General features: G+C 35.8%; 1 protein-coding gene across 1 annotated transcript in view; it reads right to left on the bottom strand.

Moving 5' to 3' along the window:
• SLC2A9 (solute carrier family 2 member 9) overlaps nt 1-19,293 on the bottom strand; it is a 315,386-nt gene that overhangs the window by 91,685 nt on the left and 204,408 nt on the right. The window contains exons 9-10 of the mRNA XM_044681454.1: nt 18,898-18,999; nt 10,418-10,493 (exon numbers count right to left, since the gene is read on the bottom strand). Coding sequence (XP_044537389.1) covers nt 10,418-10,493; nt 18,898-18,999 — 178 coding nt within the window. The remainder of the gene's footprint in view (nt 1-10,417; nt 10,494-18,897; nt 19,000-19,293) is intronic.

Here is a 19,293-nt window from a genome sequence, read left to right as displayed (position 1 = left end):
TATATATATGCATATATATATATAAAATAAAACATCACAAAAACAAAGTCAGATCTAAAGAAGTGGAAAAATATTAATTGCTCATGGATAGACAGCTACTATAACAAAAACGACAATTCTTCCTGTTAATTTACTTATTTAGTGCTATACCAAATAACCAAAAAACTATTTTATAGAACTAGAAAAAATAATAAAATTTCTCTGGAAGAAAAAAGGATCAATAACATCAAGGGAATTGTTGAAAACAAAAATGTGAAAGAAGGTGGCCTAACAATAGCAGATCTCAAACTGTATTATAAAGCAGTTATCCTCAAAACAATCTGGTACTGACTAAGAAATAGAAAGTGGGTCAATGGAAGAGATTAGATACAAAACATACAGGGGTGAATGACCTTAGCAATCTCATGTTTGATAAGCCCAAAGATCCAAGCTTTGGGGATAAGAATTCACTATTTGACATAAACTATTGGGAAAACTGGAATATAGTGTGGCAGAAACTAGGCATAGACAGATATCTCACAACCTATACCAATACATGGTCAAACTGGGTATATGATTTAGACATAAAGGATAATATGTAAGTAAATTAGGGTAAATTAGGGGAGAATAAAATAGTTTACCTGGCGGATCCTATGGAGAAGGAAAGAATTTATGACTAAACAAGAGATAGAGAATATTATAAGGTGCAAAATAAATAATTTTGACTGTATTAAATTTTTAATGTTTTGAACCAACAAAACCAACGTAAACAAGATTAGAAAGGAAACAATCAACTGGAGGAAAATTTTTTATAAGTGTCTCTGATAAAGGGCTCATTTCTCAAATATATAGAGATCTAAGTCAAATTTGTAAGAATAAAAGCCATTCTCCAGTTGACAAATGGTCAAAGAATATGAACAAGCAATTTTCAGAAATAAGAAATCAAAGCTATCAATAATCATGAGAAAAATGTTCTGTATCACTCTTGATTAGAGAAATGCAAATTAAAACAATGCTTAGGTACCATCTCACACATATCTGGTCAATATGACAGTAAAGGGAAGTGATAAATGTTGGAAGGGATGTGGCAGAATTGGGACCCAAATGCATTTTTGGTGGAGTTATGAACTGATCTAACCGTTCTGAAGGGCAATTTGGAACTATGTCCAAAGGGCTATAAAACCGTGCTTATTCTTTGATCCAGTAATATCACTATTGGGTCTGTACCCCAAAGATATAAAAAGGTGGGGATGGGAAGGACCTACTTATACAAAAATATTTATAGCAGTTCTTTTTGTGGTAACAAAGAATCAGAAATTAAGGGGATGCCCATCAATTGGGGCAGTGATGGGCAAACTACGGCCCAAGGGCCAGATGTGGTCCCCTGAAATGTTCTATCTGGCTGCCCGACATTATTCCTAATCTGACAAATACGGTGAGTAGGATACAATACAATGAAACTTCAAAAAAGCTGCCTCAGAAACAGACTGACAGACGAACATTTCCTTTCCTTTGGCCCCCTCTTTAAAAAGTTTGCCCATCACTGAATTGGGGAACGGCTGAAGAAACTGTGGTATATATTAGAGATGGAATATTGTTGTGCTATAAAAAATAGTAAGCAAGATGATTTCAGAAAAAGCTGGAAAGATCTGCAGGGACTGAAGCAGATTCAAATAGGTAAAACCAGAAAAACACTGCACACAGTACCAGTAATATTGCACAATGATCAAATGGGAAAGACTTAGCTACTGTCTGGAATACAATGATCTGGGGCAATTCTGAAGGAGTTATAAAAAAGAATGCTGTCCACCTCCAGAGAAAGAACTGCTGGAGTCAGATTACAGATCAAAGCTTTTTCACTTTAGTTTATTTGTGTTTTTATTGAGGGGGTTTGGTTTGATGAGCATTCTCTTATAACAATGAACAATATGGAAATATCTTCTGCATGTATAACTCAGATCAAATTGCTTATCATTTTAAAGATGAGGGAGAGAAGGAAGGGAGGGAGCCAATTTGGATCTTCAGAAAACTCATGTAGAAAATTAGTATTACATGTAATTGGGAAAATGACATCTTTTTTAAAAACTATTCTTTTCATGGTCAGTTATAGATTGCATTAGATGGCCCAGGAAGTCCCTTCCAACTCTGATACTCAGTGCTTCTTCTGTTTAGTTTATCTGCCCACTCCATAAATTGCCTCAGGTAAATTCACATCTTTTTCTATAAGCAACAGGAGTATCATTCACGTTCAATAATTGGAAAAATGCATAGCGGTACAGAGAGACAGCCATGGACAATGGAATAAGTGTCTGACTTGAAGTCAAAAGACTTTTGCTTTTTTGTTTGTTTGTTTTGCTTCCCAACTGCTTGGTTGCCTGCTATAAGCAAGACCCTTCACTTTCATTGATCTTTAATTTCTTCATCTATAAAATTGTGCTACAGATTCCATAGAGTAGTTGGAAAGAAATTACCATACAAATCTGAATGTACCTCATCCATTTTAACTTCTTTTATTAGATTTATCGAGCTCTTTTCCTGGTCTTCACTTCTGACCTTCATTCATCAATGACCATGATGCTTTTCAGAAGAACAATTTACATTCTAATAAGAACATTATAAAAATAAAGAACTTTGAAGACTTAAGAACTCTGATCAAAGCAATGACCAACCATGCTTTCAGAGGACCAGTGATGAAGAAAGCCACCTGCTTTTTGTCAGAGATCTTTAAAATAAGAGAGTAATAATGATGTTGACAATTTACATTTATATACCATGTTAGGTTTTGCAAAGAATGTTACAAAGATCGCCTCATTTTATCCTCACAATCCTATGACTATTATTATCCCCTTTTTCCAAGAGAAAACTGAGACAGCCAAGTTAAGTGATTTCCAAGGTCACAAAGCTAGTAATAATTAATAGTAGTGCTATACTATGTAAATAAAGTATAATAAAATACTTTAATTTATTAATTAATTATCATTCAATTAATTAATTAGTAATAAAAGTAAAATAAATAAAAAATGGTGCTATACTATGTAAATAAAGCACTTTATAAATACTAATTCATTTGATTCTTCCAAGAACTTAGGGAGGCAGGTATTATTATTATTCCCATTTTACAGATGAGGAGACTTAGGCAGAGGTCAAGTGATCTGCTTAGAGTCATACAGCCAGTAAGTATCTAAAGTCATATTTGAACTCGGTTCTTCCTGATGTTAGTGTTTTATCCATTGACAGTAAAGGCTGCCTTGATGATTCAAAATGAGACATGCTTTGGATTTGGATAATGCAGGGATTTATTTGCTAGTCTATGCATATTTTTACAAGGTTTTGTTTTTCTTTTTCCTTCATGGTTGGGGAAGGATGCTCATTAAGAAAAAGAAATTCCATTAAAAATAATTCAGAATCCAAATGGAAATTGGAATCTGGCTAGACTGTTTCCCTCGCTTCCTCACAGTACTTGATTCCAAATGAATTTTGGTACTTTTTCAACAGACAAAGGAGAATTAAAAGTTTCTCAGAGAGAGCATTTAGTTAATATGATTTCTTAAATATAGAAAAGATTTATTCAGAAACCGGTTGCATCATGAAGATGAGCAATGTCTGCTTCTAGCTGATCTGGGCTTTGGGGACACAGATTCCCCACATGAGGGGGAAGTGATGGAGAGTGTCCAATAGTTTTACATTCATGAAAACTGGGTTCATGATGAGGCACCAGGTTTATTATTCATCAGGAGATGGAGAAGGCTAGAGATTTAGGAATAATGAAACACAAGGTCAATCATCATTATTTGCTTGAGAACCCTGCACTGCTTTCTGACAGAATTTCTTCATTGCTGTCATTTAGCTGACTTGGGAAGAAGGATTAGAAAGTTAACCATCCAGCTAAGTTATAATGTCAATACTTATTGTTATCCCCAGGAAAAGAAATGCTAGAGATAAAAATGGTACGAGATTCAAGTCATATTAAGTCTCAGATGAAGAAATTACTTCAAGTGACATACATATCGTCTACAAGAAAAGATTTCTCTCCTAGTATTTTTTCTCTATTTTAAATAATTTCTTAGGACAGAGTCCTACACCTTAGTATCCTAGACTAAATTTGACTGCACTGCATTAGTACAGAAGTAAAATGGAAAATTATATCAGTAATATATAATTATGTTTAAATAATTATATCATATGCATATATCTCCATACATACACATACATAAAAGTAAAACATTCTACAAAATTTAAAATTCTATATAAATGTCAAATGTTTTTAGCTACCTACTTTCTATTTCCCCTCACATCTTTCTATTAAGGGTGAAAATGCTTTGTAAATTGCAATTGCTTTATACTTTATTCATCAACTGGCATTTAATAAATACTTAGTATGTGTCAGAACCTGTGCTAGATGCTAGAAACACAAAGGGTCCTTTTCTCTAGGAACTTGAAATTTTAGGGGGATGCAGTTGGAGAGGGCAAGTGTAAAATTCAACTATGATATAAGAAAGCATGTGATTAAAATGATAGACTGTAAGCTTCTTGAGGACAGGTTATAACTCATTTTTATATCTATAACCTTAATTCCTAGTACCATGTTTGGAACATATTGTAGTAAAAGCTTGAGAATGAGCAATAAATTCTTATTGATTGATTGTTAGTAAAGTATAAAAAAGGGCCTAATCAGCAAGCTAAAAGAAATTTGAAGAGATAGAGAAATCTGTGAAAGGAAGGCTTAATGAAACAACTGGCACTCGTGTTATTAGTTATTACTTTAAAGGACAAATTCAAAATCACCCCAATTAACTCTGGTGCTTTGACTAGGTAAAATACTTTTTTATATTTGAATCTGATAATTAGAGCTGTGTGTGAACAGGGCCTATACACTTTCTTGAATCAATCATAGTCAGTGTGAAAAACCGAGTCATATCCTAAGCAATTTGAATAAAAGGGAAAAGCTGTCTCAATAGGAAGGAAGAAGAGATTCTAAACATCTGGATTTGGGAGATTGAAGTAAAAATGGAGCAAAGAGAGATATATGGTGAGATATGAGATATTCAGAAGAATCTTTGGTTCTGTGAACAACCTAAAGTGGAGGATTCAAGCTCAGGGAAGTCTTAAGAAAAAAGGTAGACTTTTTTCTCCAGCTTCCTAACCCAAAGCCTACCTATCCACACACACTATAATATTATCTGCTGTATAATTATCCAGATGTTTCTAGTAAACCAAAGTTCATCTCAAACACTAATTACTCAGAGAACCCAAACTCTGCTTAGGTTCCTAAATGGGGAATAAGAGTAGTTGTTACTGTGTGAGAATTATTCATCTAAAATAAATTTCCTCAAGTCAAAAAGAAGGATACTAAAAGTAGGTCTTTTAGGTGACTGTATTCCTTCCTATACTTAAAATGATATAATTATTTAAACATAATTATACATTACTGATATAATTTCCCATTTTACTTCTGTACTAATGCAGTGCAGTCAAACTGAGTCTAGGATACTAAGGTGTAGGACTCTATCCTAAGAAATTATCTAAAATAGAGAAAAAATACTAGGAGAGAAATATTTTCTTTCATCTTCTTCAAACAAATCTGACAACTATGTAAGAAGGGGAAAATTGTGTCTTTTCATTTTGACATGAACATGATTTATGAGTGATCAACAGCAACCACTCTTAGTTGCTAAAAAAAATACTCCTCTTTCCTAATCTGTTTTTTTTTTAATGGAAAAATGACTTACCAAATTCTCTTGGCAAGTTCTTTCTTTTTGTGCATTTCTCTGAGCCCCAGAAGCCAGTTTCAAAGGTGACTAACATCAAGGAAACTCAATAAAATCTGTGAGTGTAGGGATTATTTCACTATTTGTACTTATATCCCTTATACTATGACCAAGATATAAATGCAGTGATGGATTGATGTATGGATGAGGATAAAAAACTACGGAATGTAAGAGATTCAGTATGATTGACAGAGAGTTCAGTGCAGGGAGTTCAGAGATTTTGGTTCTAGCCTTCACTTGGCTGTGAAATCATTAGAATACTATTTAATCTCCTTACACTTCAGCAAACAAAAAGGGGATTAAAATATCTGTCCTGCCTACCTCTAAAATTAAGTAGTAGGAATAAATAAGATTATAGACCATAGAATGTTAGGTATTTAACCTCCTCATTTTGCAAATGAGGTTATAGATCTCAAAAGAATAATATATTAAAATCACACAGTAGCAGAGTCTGGCCTGAAATATCCACCGAGCCCTCATGCTGAAGGATATCATTACCATGGTGCCTCTCTTCTGGACCCTACCTTTTCCACACTTTTCTACCCTCCCATAATTGTCCTTACTGTTGAGAGCTCTAGCTAGATTCAAGGGGATAGCATAAATATCTTCTAAGATCAGTTAGCCAAAGTGGATATTATACACACACACACAGACACACAGACACACAGACACACAGACACACACACACACACACACACACACACACACACATATATATATATAATCTTGTTTTTCAGTCATGCCTACCTCTTCAAGACTCCATTTTGGGTTTTCTTGGCAGAGAAAAATGGAGTGATTTTCCACTTCCTTCTCCAATTCATTTTATAGATGAAGAAACTGAGGCAAATAGGGTTAAGTGACTTGCCTAAGATCATATGTCTAGTAAGACCTAAGACCTGATTTGAACTCATGAAAAAGTGTCTTTCTGACTCTAAACCTGGCACTCTATCCATTGTACCACCTAGGAGTTAAAATAATATGGGACCTCAAGAATTATTTAGTTCATATGCTCAAAGGGCCTTAAAATACTGCCTGCCCTTTGATCTAGCCATACCACTGCTGGGTTTATGCTCCAAAGAGATAATAAGGAAAAAGACTTGTACAAAAATATTCATAGCCACATTCTTTGTGGTGGCAAAAAATTGGAAAATGAGGGGACGCCCTTCAATTGGGGAATGGCTGAACAAATTGTGGTATCTGTTGGTGATGGAATACTATTGTGCTAAAAAGAATAATGAGCTGGAGGAATTCCATGTGAACTGGAATGATCTCCAGGAATTGATGCAGAGTGAAAGGAGCAGAACCAGAAAAACATTGTACCCAGAGACAGATACACTGTGGTACAATGGAATGTAATGGACTTCTGTACTAGCAGCAATGCAATGATCCAGGACAATTCTGAGGGACTTATGAGAAAGAATGCTATCCACATTCAGAGAAAGAACTGTGGGAATAGAAACACAGAAGAAAAACAACTGCTTGATCACATGGGTTGATGGGGACATGCCTGGGGATGTAGACTCTAAGTGATCACTCTAATCCAAATATTAATAATTAATAATAATATTAATAAATAGTGATAAGTCTTGATCAATGATATATGTAAAACCCAGTGGAATTACTCGTTGGCTATGGGGGGTGGGTGGGAGGAAGGGAAAGAACATGAATCATGGAACCATGGAAAAATATTCTAAATCAATTAAATAAAAATTTTCAATTAAAAAAGAATTATTTAGTTCAATTTCATTTTACAGAATAAGGGACTGGAAACCCAAAGACCTTACAAAGATTTGATTGACATCAAGCAGGAGAGCTGGGATGTGAACTCAGCTTCTTTGACTCAAGGAGCCATTGCTCTTTCCAATACATCATAATGAAGTTCAAGGAGGCATCACAAGCATCTAGAACTGGAGATAGAATCTAATCTTCATGTTAGCTCTAAGGAACTAAGAGAGGTTAGAGAAAATTGCCAAGGGTCATAAAGGCAATGATTACCAGATAGAATTTGAACCCAGATCCTCTTGCTTCAGAGTCAGTGTTTTTTTCACTGAAATATGCTGCCTACCCAATCTAATGAGATTCTGATTATTCTCTTGGGAGCTTTCATACACTTTCACCTTCTGCTTTGTACTATAAATTTTTCTTTTTCTTTTTCTGCCATGCTTTACCTCCACTAAAAGATGGTAACACCTCTAGATAGATGAGGACCATGTCCTATTCAGTCTTGTAGTGCCACTCAGGACTCATCACTGTGTCCTACACATAGTAGGCAGTTAATGGCTGTTACAATTTAATATTCTTAGATCACAGTCAGCACCACTTCTTCAATGTGCCCCTCCACCTCCACAAACAATGTATCACAAATATGCATCCCAATCTCATTATTCCTGGCTTAGTACTGGTGACCATTCATTTCCACCTCTTGACCCCTAAAAACGTGGCAGAGGTAGCTTAGATAATGACATGTAAATATTTGAATGTAAGCTGGAATATGAAAGGAAATTTTAGATATAATATAAAAATTCTACCTTTTTGTGTTTAAGAAATACATTCTCCTTTGGATGAAGGGAAGAATCAAATTTATTCATTCTATTATGGTGTTTGGAGTAATAGATGCTATATTGGAATCCAGGCTTTGGCTACCCATATATCATTAAGTAAAGCATGTTTCTTCACTGAGCATTCCTTTTCCTCCTCTTACAAATGAAGGAATTGGAGTTGATATCTAACATTCATTCTAACATTCTTAGATTTCATGAGAATGACATTGTGTTTGTCTCTGTGCTTCTAATTAGTTTTTGTCTTAGTTTCACCAGGGATGTTTGCACATTGCCAAGAATGTGACAAAAGGAGTCTTCCCCTCAATCCATTCATGGCATGTTTGTAAAACAACAGAGGAAAGAAGGAAGGGAGAAAGAAGAGACAAGGAGGGGGCATGTTCTGCCAACTTTGGCAAACATCTTTTCTCTGAATCCAAAGGGGACAAAAGTTTTTTGGAGCAGCCTGAATAATCCTTTCTTGTTCCACAAAGCTCTATAGATTAGGGCTTTTAAAATTTACTTACAGGCCAGGTATTGGTTATTCCTTATATATGTATGTGCCTTGAAATATCAAAGCATTTTCTTTTGGTTCCCAGGTTCATAATCTCTGTGTTATCTTTAATCCTTCATTCTTCCTCACTCTACAAATCTAATCAATTGCTAAATCTTACCATTGTTATCTGTTTAGAACCTCTCACATCCACCCCCTTCCCTCTATTCACTCAGTTATACTCCAGTTTCAGGTACTCATCACCTCTCACCTTTTTCATTGCAAAAGTCTCCTAATTGGTCTCCTTGCCTCAAGCCTGTCATCACTCAGTAGATCCTCCATGTAGCTGCCAAAAACGATTTTCCTTAGGTGCAGATCTGACCTAATGTCACTCTCCTGCTCACACTCCAGTGGCTTCCTAGAATTTTTGCCTCTAGAATAAAATATAAAGTCCTCTGTTTAGATTTTTAAAGCCCTTCATAGTTTGGCCCCAACTATCTTATTCCTTTTCTCATACTTTATGGTCAAGCCAAACTGGCTTTCACCCTGTTCCTCACATATGGCACCCTATCTCTCATATCTAAACCTTTTCACTGGCTACCTCCTAGCCCTGGAATTCACTGCTTTCTCACCTCCATCTCAAAGAATCCCTCTTTTCCTTCAAGATTCCGACATCACTGTACATGAAATCTTTCCTGGTGGTCTAACTGCTAACACTCTCTTTCCCTAACCACCTTGTATTTTGTTCTCTTTATATTTGTTCTGCATGTAAGTATGTACATCTTCCACATTCGAATGTTAGCTCCTTGGGAATAATGGGAGTTCCTTTCTTTGTATTTAAATGCCTAGTACCTAGGACAGCATCTGGAACAAAGGAGACTGATTAATGCTGACTGACTGTTTGAATGTGATGCTTTGCAGAAAGTACAAAATCTTAGAGAATAAAAAATAGAATGTTGGTAGGTCATAGATATAAAGAGGAAAAATAGCTATTAGAACAAAGAATATCTGAGATGACAAGAACCTGAGAGTGTGGGACACAGAATGACATGATGGATGAGACTTTAGCATGTAGAAAGGTAGAGTTGGAAAGTACCTTAGAACATTGAACTTAGAATATCAGAGCTAGTTCTTATACTTTAACTAGTCAAGTAACCTCATTTTATGGACCTAAAGGACTTATCTGAAGTTACATACTGAATTCATAGAAGAGCTGGGACTAGAACTCAAATTCCTTAGCCCCTAAAAAAAATTGTGTTTTAGAAAGATAGCTCTAGCATAGTAGCAACCAGTTTTCCTTGGATATCCAATACACCCTGTATTATATTCTTTTAAAACCCTTTCCTCCTGTCTTAGAATTGATACTAAATTTAAAGGCAGAAGAGTGGTAAGGGCTGTGCAGCTGGGGTTAAGTGACTTGCCCAGGGTCACAGAGCTAGGAAGTATCTGAAGCCAGATATGAACATCTTAAATTTTTTTTTCTCTGTATCCCTAGGACCCAGAATAGTGGCTTGCATGGCCTAGATATTTAATAAATGCTGGTTAAATTGAATTGAATGCAATATTCCATGTGTCTATAAACTCTTCAACGAGGTGCTGAACAATGCCAGAGTTTAGAAGGGAGAAGACAAGTGCCTTACCTGGTCCACTGCAGAATGAGGCAATTATGCCTAGGATACAGACAATGCTGAGGTAGGGCAACCAGGGAGCTTTGTTCTGAAAGGAAGCATTGACAAAATTACCCAGTAAGAAACCAATGAAATGAAAGAGATGAGCTTGCTTCTCTTACTACCATCCTGGCAAGATTTTGACTTAGTGTTGTTAATCTTGTGATGCCAGGTTATTAATTTAATTGAAGAGGTCGATCATGAAAATCAATGAAAAAATAAATTAGTCAAACTGGTAGTTGGTCATCTTGCAGACAAAGTATTTCAGGTGTTCATTTTTCAACTTAAAAAATATGACAAAGACTATTTTCCATTCTGAAATTCTCAAAATATTTCACTAAGCACCTTTGTTTGGGTACTTTATTTTGAAAGTCTGTATTTCTTTGGAAATCATCATTTTCGAGATGTTATTTTGCTGCTGGCACAAATCTTATTCATTCTCCAAGTCTAGCTCATCATACCTACCCACACTAATTTACTCCAATCTCTTCCTCCTTCTCTATATTTTTACTGAACTCAGTTTACTATTTTGCAAGGTCAAAGTCCTCCACCATTGAACTTCACTCTGCCTTTCAAGGCTGATCACCTCTACTCCTTTCTGACACTGTACATTCTATCCAAACTGGAATTCACTCTACCAAATATTCCCTCTGCCCTCTTGTTTCTATACTTAGGTATTATGCTTTTCCACATGTCTCCTTGTTTTGATTTACTTGATAAATTCTTACTCATCCTTTTAAAGCAATCTTTTCCATAAAGCCTTCTTGTTGGAAATAGTCTTCCTTCCTCTGACCTTTTATAATATTTTGTTATGTACTTTTCTGATGTATAAACAAGTGTTATTTTGTATTATAGTTATCTATGATTGCTTCTTTATTTCCCTACTAGACTATAAACTCCTTTAGGGCCATGACTATATCTTATTATCTGGTTTCTACCCCAGTGAATGGCACAATGCTCCAAAGAATGTAAACCCTCAATAAATATCCTAATTTGAATCACTAAATTGAATGACCTGCCCTCTTAGCTAAATTGTAAACTGTCTGACCAGAGAGATGGCACTTTACACTTCTGCTCTTCTCATGATGGAAGAGTTAATTCAGATCTGGGGTGTAACAGGGATGGGTTTCTCTCATACTAACTATCTTCCACTCCCACTTCAGGAGTTGGAATACTCTTTGTTTCCCATTGTCACTTCCAGATTCTGTCTCTATCATGTTCCCTCAGTAATCTTTACTCCTTCAAAGTTTGTACTATACAAATTTATTTCCCAGTCAGTTCCTGGTGTACATCATTTTCTCCCTCCTCTTAATGAATTCAGTGCCTGGTTTTTTTCTGTAACCCAACTTCTGCCCTCATACTAAAGGATTTCAACATATAGATTAATATTCTCTCAAAGACTCTAATTTCCCAGTTCCTCAAGTTACTCAGTTTCCTTGGCCTTAGTTATGCACAGAGATGGTTATATATTTGTTCTTGAAATTATCCACAAAAGTTCCATAGTCAATGAACTCCAAGATTTCTTTATGTGATAATAATTATTTATAATTCTATCTTTCCTATGCTTTTAGATCCCAAGCATTGTCTCCATCATCACTGGGACCTCCAATCCTTTCATTCCTCAATGCTTTTCTGGGCCATTGCCTTTAAATTGGTTGTCTTCTATTCCCTTCCTAGTCTCAGATAACTGCTCTTCTAGGGTTCCTTTCCTTCTACTCTGTTTGTAGCTTATATGTAACTTTTAATTTTCATGTTTGCCTTTTAGTATATAAGTTCTTTGAGGACATGAACTGTTTTTACTTTTATTTATATCATCATGTAGCATGGTAACTGTCAGATAGAAAATATTAAATAAATGCTTTCTAATTAATTGCTTGATGTGGATTGATGTACTGTATTGATCTTGGGTCTTGCAAAAGTTACCAAAAACCACAGATCTTTACTCTCTTCCTGTAATTCAGGAAGAATGACGTAGAAGAATAAGTGATGGAGTTAGACTCAGAGGACCTAAGTTAGATCCCAACTCTATCCTTTGGACCTGAGCAAATTGCTGAAATTTCTGGCTCCTGGTTTTCTAAATTATAAAATAACCGAGTTGGATTAAATGATCAAGGAGTTTCTATTCAATTCCTAATGCCAGGCTCCTATATTTTGCCTGGATTTAAGGATTAGTGATATGGTGAAAGATATAACTAATCTAAGATAAACTAAAGATAAACTTTGATTGGGTACATTATTTTGAGAGCCTATATTTCCAGTCTAATTCTTTACACTGAAATTAAAAGGAAGTTTCTCTTTCCCCTGAAGCTTATTAGAAAATAAAGTCTACATTGATAAAAATATACATGTTATTATATATATATATGCATATATATTTTTTTCAAATGATGCCTTTTCTAGTTCTGGGAGGCGAGAGAGGGAAGGAAGGAGGGAGATACATGGGAAATTTAATGTAACAAAAAAACAAAACACAACAAACAAATAAATGTAAACTGAAAAAGAAAAAAGAAAATGAAGTCTGAAAGAGTTAGTGTTGGACCCTGGCAGTGAAAGCAGTTTTGCAAGAAATCATATCATGCTTTGGAGCATAGAGAATTTGATTAGGAGCTGAGAGATCTGGACTCCAATTCCAGATGTATTATTTATTAACTGTGTGATCTCAGGTTCGTGGACAACAGAACGTACAACCTTTCTGGGTCTCCCTTTCCTCATCTGCAAAATCTCTGAGGTTCCACATAATTCAAAATTTTATCAACATCTTTGACCTTTAGTATCACATTGGATGTAGCACTGGGCTCAGAGTCAGTATGAATTTTGCCTAACCAATTTAATCGCTATGTGACCTTGGACAGGTCATTCATTGAATTCTACCAGTCTGTTTTTCCTCATCTGCAAAAGCACTATATAAATATAAGTTATTATTAATATATAAGAATAATTATGATTGCACCGGGTTTGAAAACCTGTACAAATGGCTGTAGCTTTTTAAAACTCTCATTTTTCAAAGAACTGATTACCTACATCAGAAAAACAAAGTCTCAAGAGATCTTCATCTCCTATTGATTCTAAGCTCCTATCTCAAATCCTGTGGGTCACAGCCCCAGGAAAATGAAAATTAACAAAGTTGACCTCAAATCAAACTGTGCTTGATGATAACCTTTTCTGTCTAATGTAATCAGATGGCAAATCTGACACAATACATTACTAATAAGCAATAGAGTTTTCCCTCATGCATCACTGTATTTTTAACTAGAAAGTCACGATGCTTCATAACTTCTTGTTTTTAAATGAAAATATTATCTTTTCTTTCATCAGACAGTGCCGCATTACTATTGCCTTTTCCCGTAAACATCGAGCACCTGAGGGACATTCAACAAATGAGAAATCACTGTGACTTTCATTTTAGGGGTTTCTTGCTCAGTTACTAAAATCATTTGTTGATTATAGAGATTCTGCTAGGTATTTCTCTTTTACCCTATAGTGCCCTCAAAGGGAAAAGCACATAGTAGGTGTGCTAATTCCATAAACATTTATTAAAAAATCTACTGTGTTCAAGGAATTGTGCTGATTCTGAGGATGCAAAGACAAAATGAAGAACAATTCTGGATCTCGGCAATTTTTTAAAAAGCAACATATAAGTCATTTTCAAAGATTAATAGTTGAGTCACACAGCAAGTTCATGAGCTTTGGGTATTAATCTCCCTATTTTATACATCAGAGAAGTTAAGTGATTTGCTAGTCACATAGGTAGTAAATGTCAAAGGACAGTTTTGAGTCCACAATCCAACACTCTAATCTACTCCCACAAACTGTGGGATCTTACAGTCTACTGGGGAAAAGCAGAATACTGTTTAAAAATTAATTGAAAGGAAGGTAGCCAAGATTCAGGTTCAGTTCAACTTCTGGGCATTCTCATTCTGTATTTGTCTCTTTGTTCTGAGATAACTTTCAAAAGATTTGTCTGGTTTTGACCTTGTTGCATCCACTCCTAATAGGCATTAGGACTGCCTTCATCTTGCTTCTGAACCTCTGTAAAATTTATAGTCTTTGTAGGGAAATGGTTCTCTCTCTTTCTTCTCATTCTTAAATCGTTCTCTCTCCCGTTGTTGTGTGACTAAGTACAAATGTGAGCATGGTAATTAAGGAGATCCAGCAGAGACAAGGGAGTGTATAATTGTATTGCCAATCTGGCATATGGAGGTAGCAATTAATTGGGAAGGTTAAAGAGAAAGCAGGGTGGTCACTCTTGATAGTGGATGTACCACTGGCCATGATCTTGGAGGAGAAAGAAAAAGCAGTATTTCTTAAGGCAGGAATGACTCGTACTCTGAGCTGTGTAGTGTAATAGCTAGAGCTATAGATTTGGGGTCAGGAGAACTCATTTTGAGCTTCGCCTCTGCCTTTTCTTAGATTTGTGACCTTGGTCCAATTATCCATCCCTCAGAGACTCAGTTTCCTCATTTAGAGGATGCACATAAAAATTGCTGCCTTGTTTGCTTGTCAGGACTATCATGAGGAGAGTATTTCTATTTTACTCTACAAATGTGAGCTGGCATTATTAGAATAGATTAATCTTATTCTTTGACCTGGTTTTTCTTTTTGTGTGTCTTCCTTTAACATTCTGCCTGATTCAGTTTCTTTGTGTATAGGTCTGGTCGTACCACTCTTCTACCTTCAATAGCTCCTCATTGCCCACTGAGTCAAGGTGAAACTCTTCAGGTCCTCTAATCTACTGCCATCTTACCATTTCAGACTTAACTGCATTTCCTCCCTCCAAGATACCCTATACTTCCACCAAGGTGGACTACTCAGTATCACACCTACATGTCCAATTCTTTCCTGTCTCTAGACTTTGCTCACATGTTTGCCATTGGATGGAATGGCTTTCCATCTCTCTCAACCTCTACCCTTCTTCCCATATTAAAATGTTATCCGTCCTTTAAAGCCAAATTTAAATTCACTCCCCATGTAAAACCTGTGTCTTTCTTTATAGATCACAATAGCATTCACTGACTGATATTTGGATAGTATATAGAGGTATTCTATTTACTCTGCTCACAAGCACTCAGTGAAATAGCTACTGCAAGGATTATTACTGCCATTTTATAGATGGGGAAACAGATCCAGAAAAATGAAAGTGATCTGACCAGGACTGCTGCTGGTGAGTGTTAGAGTTACACAGATCTCCTGCTTTCTAATGTCATTTAATAATTAAATCTACTTAATTAATTTTATAATATATTATAAACATAATAATTAAATTAATATTTTAATAATATTTAATTTCAATAATAAATTTACACATAAGTTTTTGATATTATATGATTCATGTTGTTTCCCTCCCTTCTTCCCTTCCTTTTCCCAAAGTTGGCAAGCAATTCAATTTGGGTTGTACATGTATTATTACACAAAACCTATTTCCATATTATTCACTTTTCAAGTGAATAATCTTATAAAACCAAAACTCCAAATCATCCCCAGATAAATAAGTGATGAATCATATGCTTTCATCTACATTTCTATTCCAACAGTTCTTTTTCTAATAGCATTTCTTAATGAACTTTTTATAAATTAATTTATATTATAGTTGTCTGTGTTTCAAGGATCAAAGATAACTGGGATAGAAATAGACCTCTGATTTTTCTGATATAGGAAACTCTCAGATAAGAAAACTCCTTTTTAACAATGCAAGCCAGCCCTTATTCCACAATTACAATGGTGCGAAGTTACCTGGAGAACTAAAACATCAAGTGACTTTACTAGGGACATTTGGCAAGGATGTATCAGAAGCAGTCATTTTACCTGAGGACAGCATTTCTGGGCTCTTCTGCTTCTTATAGATACCTAACTGTAATGCAAAATAATGTGACAGATTCTTTTTGAAGTCATCTGTAAATGTGTCAGACCCCATTACTAGACTACAATCTTCAGAGGACTACTGAGGGTACCACCACTCCTCCAGTCTTTCATGTTCACAACATTAACAGTATCCTCAGTCCTTCACTTTCCCTCACCCCATACATCTTCTTGGCTGACAAATCTTGCCTCCTTTTGTTGTTAGGGACTCCATCTTTCATATCTGATCTCTTGTTTACACAGCCTCCTCATATTTGAAGTCTCTTCATTCCTTACCCAGATTAATACAATGGTTTCCCAATTGTTAGCCTGCCTTACGTCTCTCACAACACTAATGCATCCCCTACAAAGCTGCCAAGATGATATATTTTTAAGCCACCCTTGACTGGTTCACTCCACTGCTCAACAAACTGCATTGACTCCCTAGACTATCCTGCTCTATAAAAATGTAAAACTCCTCTGTTCAGCTTTTTGAAAGTCTGGCCCTAAACATAACAGGAAATTTTAATTAGGATTGCACCAGGGTTTGAAAACTCCCACGAATGACTTCAGCTTTTTGAAATTCTAATTTTTCAAATAAATGATTACATGCAGCAGAAACACAAAGTCCCCAGAGATCTTCATCTGTTGTTGATTCTTACTTCCCATATCCCATTTTATATTTTACATACATAATATTTATTTCAAATATACTTATTACATAAAAATTATTTGTAACACACAATGTACATGTAATACACCCGTGCATACACATTTATGATGTGTTTCATGTGCACAAGCATGTTGCATATATGTATGTGTTTATGAGTATATATAATATATGACATAAATATATGTATATCTCAAATACCACATTTTGCATGAAGCTTTTCCTGACTTGATTCCGAGTACTTGAACCCTCTCTCCCTAGCCACCTCATAATTGTTCTCTCTATAAATAATTGTTCTCTCTACACATAAGAGGTGGTAGAATTGGATAAAGTGCTGGATCTAGAGTCAGGAAGGCTCATCTTCCTGAGTTCAAATCTGGCCTCAGACACTTCCTAGCTATGTGACCCTCAGCAAGTCACTTAACCCTATTTGCCTCAGTTTCCTCATCTATAAAATGGACTGGAAATGGAAATGCTAATCTGCTCCAATATCTTTGCCAAGAAATCCTCAATGGGGTCATGAAGAGTCAAACATGACTGAAATGACTAAACAACAACAAAAATATGTACACCTATGTATGTGTAAAGATGCATGTATATATGCATGTAATCACCTATATGTTGTTTCCCCTGATAAAACAGAAGTTCTTTGAGAGCTGTCTCAAAGATATCTCCATAGCCTAGTAAATATTAGGCATTTAAAACATGCTTCTTGATTGATTAAAAAGTACATTCTCCACATGTGGGTTATCTCTCAGGTATGCCCCAGGCACTGATATCTTAGAATATAATTACTAAGTCACTATCACATGTGAGTTCAATCTCCTTTCTGGAGATCCAAAGGTCAGACATATTCTCTGTTATTCCTTATCCCAGTTCCCTAGTGTTTGGAAAGAACTTCCAACATAGCACCATGGAAGTTAAAGACCCCAGTCAGCATATCGCTATGGCTTGAAAAGTTGTGTTTCTTTTCCCCTTAATCACAGTGATTCAGAATTATTGTCTCCAAGAGTAGAAGAAAGCCCTCTTCCTCTGCTAGCTCTCCCCAAACTCTTACCCCTATCCAGTTTAATCTTACCATTTTCTAATCTATTCCCTCCTTTTCACTGTGCCCTGATTCAACCATTAACAATTTCCTTCATCTTTGATTTTTCCTCTTGCACCCTTTCCAGTATCTCCCTTCTCCAGAGGTGGCTGTTGGTCACAGAATCCAGAACTAACAATCAACTTTGAGGTTATCCTGTAATAGCCCTTCATCACACAGATGAGGAAACTGAAGCCAAGAGAAGGGAAATGACTTACTCAGAACCATAAAGGTAGTGACAGAAGCAGAAAATGGTCAGGAAAAGGAGTTAGGATAGTCTTTGATCTCTACTGCCCTTTTCAGACATCTCTGTCACCATTCCTCAGAAACCTCTCCTTCGTTAAAGCTTACTCCCTCTGCTTTATCATCTGGTCCTTCTGTTATAATCTATTATCCTGCAGGTGACTCTCCCTTTCTCAAACAATTCAGTGCCTTATTCAATAACCACAATACCAATGTCATTGGGTTATTGTCACTGTTTGGTAAACCTTAAAATTATATATCAGTGTTGTCTATTATTCCTACTGAATACTTAGCTTCAGAAAGCACATTGCTGTGATCTGGAGACCATTAAATTCAGCATTATCATTTCAATTTTTAAAAGACTCAACTAAGAACAACAGAGTCTATTGTGTGAACTACAAGATTAAAGAGGACATTGGCAGAGCCAAGAAGCAACTAAATCCTTTGACTTTAAACATGAAGTTTCCAAGAAGGAATGAGGAGAAATATATAATTTGAGAATGACTAAAATAAGAGTTACAAACAGACTGTATAAAATATTATGTCTCACATTCTGAGAAAAGCTAGGGAGACAATTACTGACCCAATATTACTATATAGTCACACACAATACCCCCATACCTGCAGTGTCAGGGTCACAGTGAGAATTCCAAAGAAGAAGACCATCAATCCAAAGCCACCAATGAGAAGAGGTCTGCGCCCCAGACGGTCAATGACCAAACCCTAAAAGGAGGGGGAAAGTAAGTTATCTCACTTTAAAAGTATACTCATCATCAAATACAGCTCCCAGTTATTCATTTTTTTTGAGACTGGAGAGGCCAGGCAGCTTCATAATCCTATCTAGTGCCAAACACTGATAATCCCTAGGATGGGGGAAGAGAGAAATGGGGGTGAGGAAAAGCAGAGGGGGAAGGAGAAGGGAGAAAGGTAGAAAGAAAGAAAGAAAGAAAGAAAGAAAGAAAGAAAGAAAGAAAGAAAGAAAGAAAGAAAGAAAGAAAGAAAGAAAGAAAGAAAGAA

This window comes from Gracilinanus agilis, chromosome 6 (genome assembly GCF_016433145.1).
Source record: "Gracilinanus agilis isolate LMUSP501 chromosome 6, AgileGrace, whole genome shotgun sequence".
Lineage (NCBI taxonomy): Eukaryota > Metazoa > Chordata > Mammalia > Didelphimorphia > Didelphidae > Gracilinanus > Gracilinanus agilis.
This window is presented reverse-complemented; position numbering and strand designations above follow the sequence as displayed.